At 45.6% G+C, this 13,364-nt stretch overlaps 1 protein-coding gene across 1 annotated transcript in view; it reads left to right on the top strand.

The window, feature by feature from the left end:
- Positions 1-13,364, top strand: part of samd13 (sterile alpha motif domain containing 13) — a 71,888-nt gene that overhangs the window by 24,649 nt on the left and 33,875 nt on the right. Inside the window, exon 3 of the mRNA XM_072273290.1 lies at positions 9,779-9,911. Within this exon, the coding sequence (XP_072129391.1) occupies positions 9,779-9,911 (133 nt within the window). The remainder of the gene's footprint in view (positions 1-9,778; positions 9,912-13,364) is intronic.

The raw sequence follows: 13,364 nt of genomic DNA, 5'->3' as shown, positions 1-13,364 counted from the left end.
AAAGCACTAGATTGCTATTAAAACAGCAGCCACACCATTTTAAAAGTTTCTTCCCCCAGTTAATCTGGTTAATTCTAGTTAGCCCCCCACACCCCTCTGTCTATCGCCCCCATCACTGTACTGCACTGTAGGCACTTTAAACTAGTTTTCATAATGCTGTTTACACTGCAGCGACGGTACTATGCAAAAGTCTTGGGAACATATATATGGCTGGGAATGCCTGAGACATTTGCACAGTAGTGTATTATATCTTTGCAGTTACCAAATAATATTAATACTACTGAGCCAGTACAATGCTAAGTACTCTTATTTCTGTTTCCCAACCACCTTCCTATGTTAACCATTAAGCAGTACTGTGCAAAAGTCTGTGAAATTGCAGCTACCACTGTTGTATCTGCTTCTACCACCACCACCAGCAGTTAATTCCTGGCACCCCACACTTCCTTTGTAATTAAAAAAAAACAACTTGCCCCTCACATTTACTTTGAACTTGCCCTCTCTCACCTTAATCCATGCCCCCTAGTATTAGACATGTCCAATGGGAAATTTTAGCATTTCTTGGGGGAAAAGTAAATACAGTTAAAAAATTACAGTGGATTCCGGTTGGACACTACCGTGTGCTTAGAGCAAACAGTTTTTAAATAGTGTCAGCTGTATGTGCTTGTTTTCAAAAAGCAATGTTTTTTGTCACTGATAGTTGGTGAGAAGTAAGCAGTAGGAAACGTTTTGTTCATGTGGTTTCAAGCGTTCAGTCTTGGAACTGCCAGAAACCGCTGGGAGTGAAAATGAAACTATTTCACTACTACAAGAAGTTAGGAACTATGAAGAATCTGAAGGTATCAACAATCATCTTGAATATTACAATGGACAGTATTAGAAAGCATTGTATGAAGGCAGTCCATTATCTTCTCTAGGTGTCTGCATTGATTTTGTTCTTTTACAGTTAATCAAAAGAGCATGGCAGTGTACACTCGATGAATTGCTCCGTCGTTAACTATTGGGAACTAATTCACAATTTTAAAGAACTGTAATTTGTTCTCTCTTTCATTTAAAGACATAATTTGTTATTCAGCTAATCGGTAATTTGTCTTTTTAATACCTTTTTAACTACTTCCATGACACTTCAGCTAATTTGGTTGTGACTTATTTGGGCCAAAATATATTGATCCCAATGAACCAGATTCCACTGTGTGTAAGAGTCCTTCCTCTCCTATTTAGGGTAGAAATGTTAAATACTGGAAGGCCTAGGTTTAAGGTGAGAGGGGACAAATCTAAAGGAAATTCATAAGGCAGGCATTTCTTTCTAAGTACACAGAGAGTGGTGGATGCCTGGGACATGCTGACTTGGTGGTGGTGGAGGCAGATATATTCATAGCCATAGTCATACTTTATTGATCTTGGGGGAAATTGGTTTTCGTTACAGTTCACCATAAATAATTAAATAGTAATATGTAAATTATGCTAAGAAATAAGTCCAGGACCAGCCTATTGGCTCAGGGTGTCTGACCCTCCAAGGGAGGAGCTGTAAAGTTTGATGGCCACAGGCAGGAATGACTTCCTATGACGCTCTGTGTTGCATCTCGGTGGAATGAGTCTCTGGCTGAATGTACTCCTGTGCCCAACCAGTACGTTATGTAGTGGATGGGAGACATTGACCAAGATGGCATGCAACTTGGACAGCATCCTCTTTTCAGACACCACCGTCAGAGAGTCCAGTTCCATCCCCACAACATCACTGGCCTTACGAATGAGTTTGTTGATTCTGTTAGTGTCTGCTACCCTCTTTTAACATAACATTTAAGAGACCTTTAGACAGGTGCATGAAACATGTAACCAATGGAGGAATATGCATCACATACAGGCTGAAGAGGTTAGTTTAATATGGCATTGTGGTCAGCACAAACATGATGGGTCGAAGGGCCTGTTTCTGTGCTATACTGTTGGGCCTTTCTGGCTCAACAAGTTGCACTGCCCAACACCAGACCAATCCCAGGACAATTTACAATGACTGATTAACCAACTAGTGTGGTGGGCTGGAGATACAAATCTACGAGCTATCTGCACTGATTTTGTTCATTTACAGTCTGTCAAAGGAGCACTGCATTATTTATCTCACGGGAACTAATACACAATTTTAAAGTACTGTAATTTGTTCTCGTTTTCATTTAAATAAATAATTTGGATGTGTAAGGCACTCCTCCCCTCTGCTAGCCTGCAGGTCACCCTTGGGTGAGGTGTGGCACCTGCTTAGCCCCTGGATAAGGATCACGTGAAGCCATGGGAGCCGGTGGTGGATGGTCGTATGAGCAGCCGGTGCATATGACAAGTCCTTGTTTGTGACCACTGACACCAGGCGGACAATCTCTGAAGAGCATTGATAATGGCTGGGGTCACCCATCTTGTAAAGACACTGCCCAGAAGAAGGCAATGGCAGACCCCTTGTGTAGAAAAATTGCCAAGAACAATCATGGTCATGGAAAGACAAGGATTGCCCACTTCATATGACAAGGCATGTAATGAAGTAACAAATTAAGGTCCTGACTGGAACCTCTTTGGGATGTGAGAGGAATCCCGTGCACCCGGAAGAAGCCTAGGCACTGACTGAAAAGATGTACAAACTTCTTGTAGAGGACACGGGACTTGAACTCTGAACTCCATCACCCCAAGCTGTCATGCCAGCCATCGAGCGACTGTGTTCTGTGTTTTACTGAGCTGACATGGTATGCTGTCTGGGTCTGAAACCCATTAAACTTTAATTTAAATATCACAAGTATGGGGAAAAGAAATCTACAGAGTTTGACAGAGAGAAAGCCTTTGCTTTCTGCCTTGTTCTCACTGATCTGCGGAGGGAATGAGTAAGTACAATTACTGCAGAGTGCAGCAGCCAGCCTCACAGGGCAAATCCAAAGCACTCAGGCCAGGGCGAATGCTGCCGCAGTCGGGGCTTGCCTGGATGTTTGCAACGGGCTCTGGAAGTCACAACCTCTGTACGCTGCTTGCTGAATCTCACCGAACCCTCAGAGAAAGCCGGCGATTAATCTGCTGTGTTTGAACAGAACCTGAAGCTCCTGGCGAGACGAGCACTCTGTTTTTAGTCAACTCGCTGCCAGCAACCTCAACCTCAGCTGTTGAGCCAATGGCAATAAATGCTTCTGGGTCAATGTGGCAGGTTTATTGGAATCAGTTTATTATCGGTAAGGAGGGACAGGAGCCTCAGAGTTCACACCACCAGGTTCAAGAACAGTATTTCCCCTCAACCATCAGGCCCCTGCACCGGAGGGGGATAACTTCACTCAACCCATCATTGAAATGTTCCCACAATCTATGGACTCACTTTCAAGGGCTCTTCATCTCATGTTCTTGATGTTTATTGCTTATTTGTTCTTTTTTCTTTTTGTATTTACAGTTTGTTGTCTTGTGCACATTGGTTGCTTGTCCGTATTGTGTGGTCTTTTTGATAACAAATTTACTTTGACTTTATCACATACAGTAGTTTAAAGATTAGATTTATATGGCACAAGTGCATCAAATTATAACCATATAACAATTACAGCACGGAAACAGGCCATCTTGGCCCTTCTAGTCCGTGCTGAATGCTTACTCTCACCTAGTCCAAATTGTCCTAGGACATCCCAAGGATGAGGCAGGAGCCATACCAGTTCAGTTTTGCCACCTTGAATTTGTAAGAAATAGGAAGGGTAAGAGATAAACGACTCGGCCACTCAAACGCTGTCCTCTCACTCAGTAAGGTTGTGGTTTCAGCCTGTCCTTTCCTCTTCTCCAGAACCCTGGGCATTGGTTTAAAGTGAGATTAAAGGTTAGCTTTCTGTGTGTCACATGTACATTGAGACATACAGTGAAATACGTTGTTTGTGTAATCGACTCGCGCAGTCCAAGGATATGCTGGGGCCAGCCCACCAGTGTTGCCATGCCTCTGACGCCAACGTAGCATGCCCACTGCTTATTGATCCTAACCCGTACACCGTTGGACTTTAGGAGGAAACCAGAGCACCTGGAGGAAATACTCGGGGAGAACGGACAGAGGTGGGAATTGGAATGGCAGTCCTTGGCCCTGTAAGGTGTTGTGCCAGCCAATATGCTGCCGTGCCGCCCCAAACAATTGCTAGTACTTAGATACAGTGGAAAGGCTTTGTTTGTGCAAGGGCCACGACCAGTAGGTTGGGAGATCAACCGTATCACCACCCTGCCACCCCTACAGTAAGTATACGTGGATAGAGCCCACGTAAGTATGTAGAGACAGCCCATGGTGGGGAGGTTATAAAAAAGGCAAATCTCACAAACCAGGTACGTCTCACTGCAGTGGTCACCATGGACACGGTGGGCAAATGGCCTCTCTCTCTGCCATAGGAGCCTACTACGATTATTACCCAGTCAGCATATACCAATGTCCCTTTGTAGAACTTCGGACACTACAACACAGTACTGGCCCTTCGGCCCACAATGTTGTACTGCCCTTTTAACCTACTCTAAGCTTGATTGGTGAGGATTGCCCAGGACATGCCAAATTTCTTTAACCTCCTGAGGAAGTAAGAGGCATTGATGGGCTTCCTTGGCTGTGACATCTGGCTGATTGGACCAGGACAGGCTACTGGTCTTGTGCAGGAGGGTCTTGGTTTAGTTCAGCCCTGTGTTCGGCACAGACACTGTGGGCCAAAGTACCCATTCCTGTTCGCTCTGCACAGCGGTTAGCATAATGCATTGCAATGCCTGCCATCGGGTTCATTCCTGCTGCTGCCTGTGAAGAGTTGGTATGTTCTCGCCATGTCCGCGTGGGTCTCTGGGTGCTTCATTTGGAACATAGGAGGAAACCACGTACGGGTTAGGGTTAGTGAGTTGTGGGCCTGGTGTGTTGGTGTCGGAAGCAAGGTGACATTGATGTGCTGCCCCCAGCACGTCCTCGGACTGTGTTGGTCTTTGACACAAACAACACATTTCGCTGTATGTTTCAATGTACTTGTGACAAATAAAGCTAATCTTTCAGGACGTAAACACGAGGAATTCTGCAGATGCTGGAAATTCAAGCAACACACATCAAATTTGCTGGTGAACGCAGCAGGCCCTCCCCTCCCCCCTCCCTCCTGGCACTTATCCGTGTAAGCGGAACAAGTGCTACACATGCCCTTACACTTCCTCCCTCACCACCATTCAGGGCCCCAAACAGTCCTTCCAGGTGAGGCAACACTTCACCTGTGAGTTGGCTGGGGTGATATACTGCGTCCGGTGCTCCCGATGTGGCCCTCTATATATTGGCGAGACCCGACGCAGACTGGGAGATCGTTTTGCTGAACACCTACGCTCTGTACACCAGAGAAAGCAGGATCTCCCAGTGGCCACACATTTTAATTCCACATCCCATTCCCATTCTGATATGTCTATCCACGGTCTCCTCTACTGTAAAGATGAAGCCACACTCAGGTTGGAGGAACAACACCTTATATTCCGTCTGGGTAGCCTCCAACCTGATGGCATGAACATTGACTTCTCTAACTTCTGCTAATGCCCCACCTCCCCCTTGTACCCCATCTGTTATTTATTTATATACACACATTCTTTCTTTCTTTCTCTCTCCTCCTCTCCTCCTCTCCTCCTCCCCTCCTCCCCTCCTCCCCTCCTCCCCTCCTCCCCTCCTCCCCTCCTCCCCCCCTCCCTCTGAGTATACCCCTTGCCCATCCTCTGCGTTTTTCCCCCCTCCCCCTTTTCCTTCTCCCTGGGCTCCTGTTCCATGATCCTCTCATATCCCTTTTGCCAATCACCTGTCCAGCTCTTGGCTCCATCCCTCCCCCTCCTGTCTTCTCCTATCATTTTGGATCTCCCCCTCCCCCACCCCCTCCCACTTTCAAATCTCGTTACTAGCTCTTCTTTTAGTTAGTCCCGACACTGTACCTGCTAATCTTTCAGGAGTCTTTTTCCATAAACACAAAGAGATTCTCATATTCTTTAGGAGTTTGGATGTTAAGATAGCAACCATTTTAATTCCCATTCCGATGTGTTGGACATCTGCTACGATGAGGACAACCTCAGTTTTGAGGAGCAACACCTCATATTCCACCTCAGTAGCCTCCAACCTGATGGGCATAAACATTGATTTCTCCAGCTTCTGTAACATTCCCCCCCCTTCCCTCTTCAATTCCCCACTACTTCTCCTTACCTGCCTATCACCTCCCCCCGGTGCCTCTCCTCCTTCCCTTTCTCTCATGGTCCACTCTCCTCTCCAATCAGATTCTTTCTTCTCCAGCCCTTTGCCTTGTCTTCCTGTCATCTCCCAGTTTCTTACTTCATCCCCTCCTCCCCCACCCACCTAGCTTCACCTCTCATCTTCTAGCGTGTCCTCCTTCCCCCTGCCCCCACCTTTTTATTCTGGCATCTTCCCCCTTGCTTTCCAGTCCTGAAGAATGGACTTGGCACAAACGTTGACCCTTTATTCCTCTCCATAGGTGCTGCCTGACCACCTGAGTTCCTCCAGCATTTTGTGTGTGTCTGCAGAATCTCTTGTGTTTATCGTTGGTTAGTATCGTGTGCTGGCTGTTTCCAGCACATCCTTTTGAACTCTGTTGGTTATTGACACAAATGATGCCTTTACTGTGTGTTTTGATGTGCATGTAACAAATAAAGTTAATCTTTGACAAACTTCTATAGACGTGCAGTAAAGAGTATATTGACTGGTTGGGTCATGAACTGGTATGGAAGCACCAGTGCCCTTGGACAGAAATACTTACAAAACAAAATAGTAGATATGGTTGGGTTGAGTTGTTCTCTGATCTTGGCAATCCACCTGCAAATATTTCATCACCACGCGAGAAGACATCATCAGTGTGCTCTTCACTTGTCCGTCCTCTTAATAGTTGGCTTTTATACACTTTTCAATCAGTTACAAACAAGAGAAAATCTGCAGATGCTGGAAATCCAGAGCAACACACACAAAATGCTGGAGGAACTCGGCAGGCCAGGAAGCATCTGTGGAAAAGAGTACAGTCGATGTTTCAGGCTTAGACTCTTCATTGGGACTGGAGGGAAAAAAAGTTGAGCGGGGGGGTCAGAGTAAGAAAGTGGGGGGAAGGGAGGGAGAAACACAAGGTGATAGGTGAAATTAGGAGGGGGAGGGGTGATGTAAAGAGCTGGGAAGTTGATTGGTGAAAGGTACAGGGCTGGAGAAGGGGGAATATGATGGGAGAGGACGGAAGGCCATGGAAGAAGGAAAAGGGGGAGTTTCTGATCAATCGATTGGTCGTCATTACAGGAACTCAATCATGATGAATGAAGGGAGCTTCATCGCTGATTGGTTGCGTAGCAAACTCTACATTGTCTGGAATTTTGCCTACATTTACTTATTAAAGGGAATGAAGTTTACATGTCTGTTTACAGAACTGTTTGTGAAAAGCCATACTCCTAGGAATTCTCTTGCATGTCATGAGTTTGCTTCCACTGTGACTTTCGCTGATGCCTGTCTGAATTTGTGACCCTCTCGATCTTCATGGGTAGAGATCAGGGAGAGCTGGTCAGAAATGAATATGGCCAAGATTATCAGAGGTAAAGCCCTCCCCACCATTGAGCGCATCTGCAAGGAGCGCTGTTGCAGGAAAGCAGCATCCATCATCAAAGAGACCTTCACCATCCAGATCTTGCCCTTTTCTCGATGCTGCCATTAGGAAGGAGGTACAGGAGCCTCAGGACCCACACTACCAGGTTCAGAAACACTTAACCATCAAGCTCTTGAACCAGAGGGGATAGCTTGACTCAACACCACTTCTCTCATCTCTAAACTGTTCCCAAAACTGATGGATTCATTTACAAGGACTATCTCATGTTCTCTATTGCCTTAATATTATTATTTCATTGACTACAGCTCTGCCTTTAATACCATCATTCCAAATAAACTGATTCCTAAGCTCTGAAACCTGGGCCTTAGCACTCAGATCTGCAGCTGGATCTTCAACTTCCTCACAGACAGGACCCAGGCTGTAAAAATAGGGGGCAAGCTCTCCTCTACAATCACTCTGAGCACTGGTGTCCTACAAGGCTGTGTACTCAGCCCCCTGCTGTACTCACTGTACACCCATGATTGTGTAGCCAAGTTTCCATCAAACTCAATATATAAGTTTGTTGATGACACAACAATTGTAGGCCGTATCTCGGGTAATGTTGAATTTGAGTACAGAGAGGAAATGAAGAACCTGGTAGCGTGGTGCGAAGACAATAACCTATCCCTCAACGTCAACAAGACGAAGGAATTGGTTGTTGACTTCAGAAGGAGTAGCGGACCGCATGACCCAATTTACATCGGTGGTGTGCAAGTGGAACAGGTCAAAAGCTTTAAGTTCCTCGGGGTCAATATCACAAATGACCTGACTTGGTCCAACCAAGCAGAGTTCACTGCCAAGAAGGCCCACCAGCGCCTTTGCTTCCTGAGAAAACTAAAGAAATTTGGCCTGTTCCTTAAAGCCCTCACTAATTTTTATAGATGCACTGTAGAAAACATTCTTCTAGGGTGCATCACAACCTGGTATGGAAGTTGTCCTGTCCAAGACCAAAAGAAGCTGCAGAAGATCGTGAACGTGGCACAGCACATCACACAAACCAATCTTCCGTCCGTGGACTCACTTTACACCGCACGCTGTCAGAGCAGTGCTGCCGGGATAATCAAGGACACGACCCACCCAGCCAACACACTTTTTGTCCCTCTTCCCTCCGAGAGAAGGCTCAGGAGCTTGAAGACTCGTACGACCAGATTTGGGAACAGCTTCTTTCCGACTGTGATAAGACTGCTGAATGGATCCTGACCCGGATCTGGGCCGTACCCTCCAAATATCCGGACCTGCCTCTCGGTATTTTTTCACTACCTTACTTCCCATTTTTCTGTTTTCTATTTATGATTTATAATTTAAATTTTTAATATTTACTAATTTTAACTATTTTTAATATTTGTAATCCAGGGAGTGTGAAGCGCAGAATCAAATATCGCAGTGATGATTGTACGCCCTAGCATCAATTATTTGGCGACTATAAAGTATCTAATTTCTTTTTTTTCTTTCTTTTTGTATTTGCACAGTGTATTGCCTTTTGCACTTCAGTTATTTGTCTGTCTTGTGCGTGGCCTTTCATTAATTCTGTTGTGGTTTGTTGAATTTACTGTGATTGCCCGCAAGAAAGTGGTGACATACAGTATACGTATTTTGATAATAAATTTATTTTGAACTTTGAACTTTAAAAGTTGGGTAGCGGGGTGGAGACGCGTCTGTAGCACAGGATGTGTAAAACTGCTCCTTCCTTCCTTCCACTACTCTAAAGATCCCTCTTGGACAAGGTGTAGCATCTGCTTGGCCCCCTCTATCAGGGTCAGGTGAAGCCATGGGAGCAGGTGGTGGATGGTTGTACGAGCAGCCACTGCATGTCACAAGTCCCGGTTATGCGACCACTGACACCAGGCAGACAACCTCTGAAGAGAATTGACAATGGCCGGGGTCACCTGTCTTGTAAAGACACTGCCCAGAAGAAGACAAAGACAAATCACTTCTGCAGAAGATCATGATCACCAACATCATATAACATGATACATAATGTGATGATAACCTTTAAAAGTGCCTCTTGTCCTTGTAGATTCGGGATAGCTTGAGAACTGTAAAACATCGGATGTTTTTACAGACGGTTTAGTCAGTGTGTGGGGTGTGGTTGGGACCTGGTGGAGTTGAGTCCTCACGCAGCACCTGCACGGGCTCAGAGTCTGCTCTCCTGACGTTGTCTCTGTGGCTCCTGTCCCTAGGGCTATGCCAGGATTCGCAAGGAGCGAGCTTTCGACGCGGATGCTCGTTTAACGGACACGACAGCAGGTGACGACGCTCCGGACGAGTGTATGGAACCAGAACTGACAGAGATCGAAGAACGCACCAGTCTAGGTGAGGCTTGTCGCTTGTGTCCCAGTCGTTTGGGGGCTCATAGAATCATACAGCAGGAACAAACTCTTCACCCCTCCAAATCTCTGCTGATCCATTTACATGAATCCAATTTAACACAGTTACCCTCTCCAAGTAGTAAGGCTGGTCCACGCCTTCACCCACTAACCCACCCCTCCACACCCCCCACCACCACTACTTTATCATTTCTTGTCAGAGCCACCTTATGTACAGACACTCCTGTGTCTAGTGTCACCTTATGGACATCCAATCAATCTATGCATACAAGCTATCTTACATATTTATATTATTGTGTTCTTTATCTTATTGTGTTTTGTTTGTGCTGCATTGGATCCAGAGTAACAATTATTTTGTTCTGCTTGACTGCTGGAAATAACACTGAACCAGGAGTTCCCAACCTGAGTCCGCCTATCCCTTGGTTACTGGTAGGGGTCCATGGCATAAAAAAGGTTGAGGACCCCTGCATTAAACAATCTTGAACCTTAGTCCAAAGCCTAACCTGTGCAGATTTTTGGACCAAAAGATAGAGGAATAGAATTAGGCCATTTGGCCCATTAAAGTTTGCTCCACCATTTGATCATAGTCAGTCATGATTAAGGGTCCTAGCCTGAAACATTGACTACCCACTTCCCTCCACAGATGCTGCCTGACCTTATGAAATCTTCCAGCAGTTCAATTTCTGCTCCAGATTCCAGCATCTGCACTCTTGTTGGATTTTTGTTTCCCAACCCCACTTTTCCCCTTACTCCCCCAACCCTTACTCCCCCTCACTGATCAAACACGTATAGGTCTTTCCTTTTCAACCTATCTTTATGGCTGACTCAGCTTGCAAGTATGCAAGATCAGCTTGTCACTCTTCCTCGGTACATGTGACAATAATAAACCAGTTCCATTTCCAGCATAAGATATAGGAGCAGAATTAGGCCATTTTAATCATAGCTCATTTACTGTCCCTCTCACCCCCATGCTCCTGCCTTCTCCCCGTAACTTTTCACACCCTAATCAAGAACCTATCAACCTTCATAGGTATGGGGCCCAAAGCTATTCTTAATACTCCAAATGTGGTGTGACCAACACTTTATAATGCCTCACTGTTATATGCTTGCCAGGACTTCAGGACCTGAGTTATAGACGAAGGTTGAATAGGTTAGGACTTTACTCCCTGGAGTGTAGAAGAATGAGGAGAGGTGTGACTTTCGCTTCGGCTAACAGCTTAATCTAGGGGATGATAGTCCCCAGCCCGGCCAAACTTAAAAAATCTCGTTTGGGTGGATGCTGCGCGATGTGTCCCCTGTTACAAATCAGTACCCTGAAATAACAAACCATACACAATATGCGATTAAATGATTGAGCTTCATAATTCTTAATTTGACTATATGGTTAGTAAAGAAACAAAAAAAAGGAAAAGGGCCCATTCTCATGAAACAGTCTGTTGCACAAAGTTGGAGCTCGCTGATAAGCTGTTTGTCCACCATCGACCTCCTCCGATTGTCACTGACCTTCGGACCCTCGCTCCAAGTCCATCCTGTCCGGTGGTCTCCCAACTCTCTCCATTCCCGTCTTCTCTCCTCATCTCTCCCCGGCCAAAGACCATGAAAATCTCTCTTCCAGACTCACAAGAAAGAACATCTCTAGTCATAACCCAAACATCGCTGCTACAGAGAAACCATTACATTAGCAGTGAAATATTACAGCATGTTACAGAGGTTTGATGGAGAGATATAAAATTTGGGGTGGTAAATTTAAATTGGCTTTTTCTATTGAGGTTGAGTGAATCTAGAACTAGAGGTTATAGGTTAAGGGTGAAAGGTGAGATGTTTAAGGGGGACTTACATAGAACATACAGCACAGTACAGGCCCTTCGGCCCACAATGTTGTGCCAACCCTCAAACCCTGCCTCCCATATAACCTCCCCACCTTAAATTCCTCCATATACCTGCCTAGTAGTCTCTTAAATTTCACTAGTGTATCTGCCTCCACCACTGACTCAGGCAGTGCATTCCACGCACCAACCACTCTCCGAGTAAAAAACCTTCCTCTAATATCCCCTTTGAACTTCCCACCCCTTACCTTAAAGCCATGTCCTCGTATTGAGCAGTGGTGCCCTCCGGAAGAGGCGCTGGCTGTCCACTCTATCTTTTCCTCTTAATATCTTGTATACCTCTATCATGTCTCCTCTCATCCTCCTTCTCTCCAAAGAGTAAAGCCCTACCTCCCTTAATCTCTGATCATAATGCATACTCTCTAAACCAGGCAGCATCCTGGTAAATCTCCTCTGTACCCTTTCCAATGCTTCCACATCCTTCCTATAGTGAGGTGACCAGAACTGGACACAGTACTCCAAGTGTGGCCTAACCAGAGTTTTATAGAGCTGCATCATTACCTCTTCTTCATTCAGAGGGTGGTGAGTGTGTGGGATGAGCTGCCAGTGGAGGTGGTGGATGCAGGTTTGATTACAACATTCAAGAGAAGTTTGGATAGGTATGTGGATGGGAGAGGTATGGAGGGCTGTGGTTTGGGTGCAGGTCGATAGGACTAGGCAGAATACAAGTTTGGTCTGAGGGGCTCATTTCTGTGCTGTAGTGTTCTATGACTAGTCATAGTCATACTTTATTGATCCCGGGGGAAATACAGTTGCACCATAAATAATAAATAGTAATAGAACCATAAATAGTTAGATAGTAATATGTAAATTATGCCAGTAAATTATGAAATAAGTCCAGGACCAGCCTATCGGCTCAGGGTGTCTGACCCTCCAAGGGAGGAGTTGTAAAGTTTGATGGCTACAGGCAGGAATGACTTCCTATGACGCTCTGTGCTGCATCTCGAAGGAATGAGTCTCTGGCTGAATGTACTCCTGTGCCCACCCAGTACATTATGTAGTGATATAGTGGATGGGAGACATTGACCAAGATGGCATGCAACTTAGGCAGCATCCTCTTTTCAGACACCACCGTGAGAGAGTCCAGTTCCATCCCCACAAAATCACTGGCCTTACGAATGAGTTTGTTGATTCTGTTGGTGTCTGCTACCCTCAGCCTGCTGCCCCAGCACACAACAGCAAACATGATAGCACTGGCCACCACAGACTCGTAGAACATCCTCAGCATCATCCGGCAGATGTTAAAGGACCTCAGTCTCCTCAGGAAATAGGGACGCCTCTGACCCTTCTTGTAGACAGCCTCAGTGTTCTTAGACCAGTCCAGTTTATTATGAATTCGTATCCCTAGGTATTTGTAATCCTCCACCATGTCCACACTGACCCCCTGGATGGAAACAGGGGTCGCTGGTACCTTAGCTCTCCTCAGGTCTACCACCAGCTCCTTAGTCTTTTTCACATTAAGCTGCAGATAATTCTGCTCACACCTTGTGACAAAGTTTCCTGCCGTAGCCCTGTACTCTCGTATATTCCAGTCCTCTTGACATGAACGCTAA

This window comes from Mobula birostris, chromosome 12, assembly GCF_030028105.1.
Source record: "Mobula birostris isolate sMobBir1 chromosome 12, sMobBir1.hap1, whole genome shotgun sequence".
NCBI classification, from domain to species: Eukaryota; Metazoa; Chordata; class Chondrichthyes; order Myliobatiformes; family Myliobatidae; genus Mobula; species Mobula birostris.
This window is presented reverse-complemented; position numbering and strand designations above follow the sequence as displayed.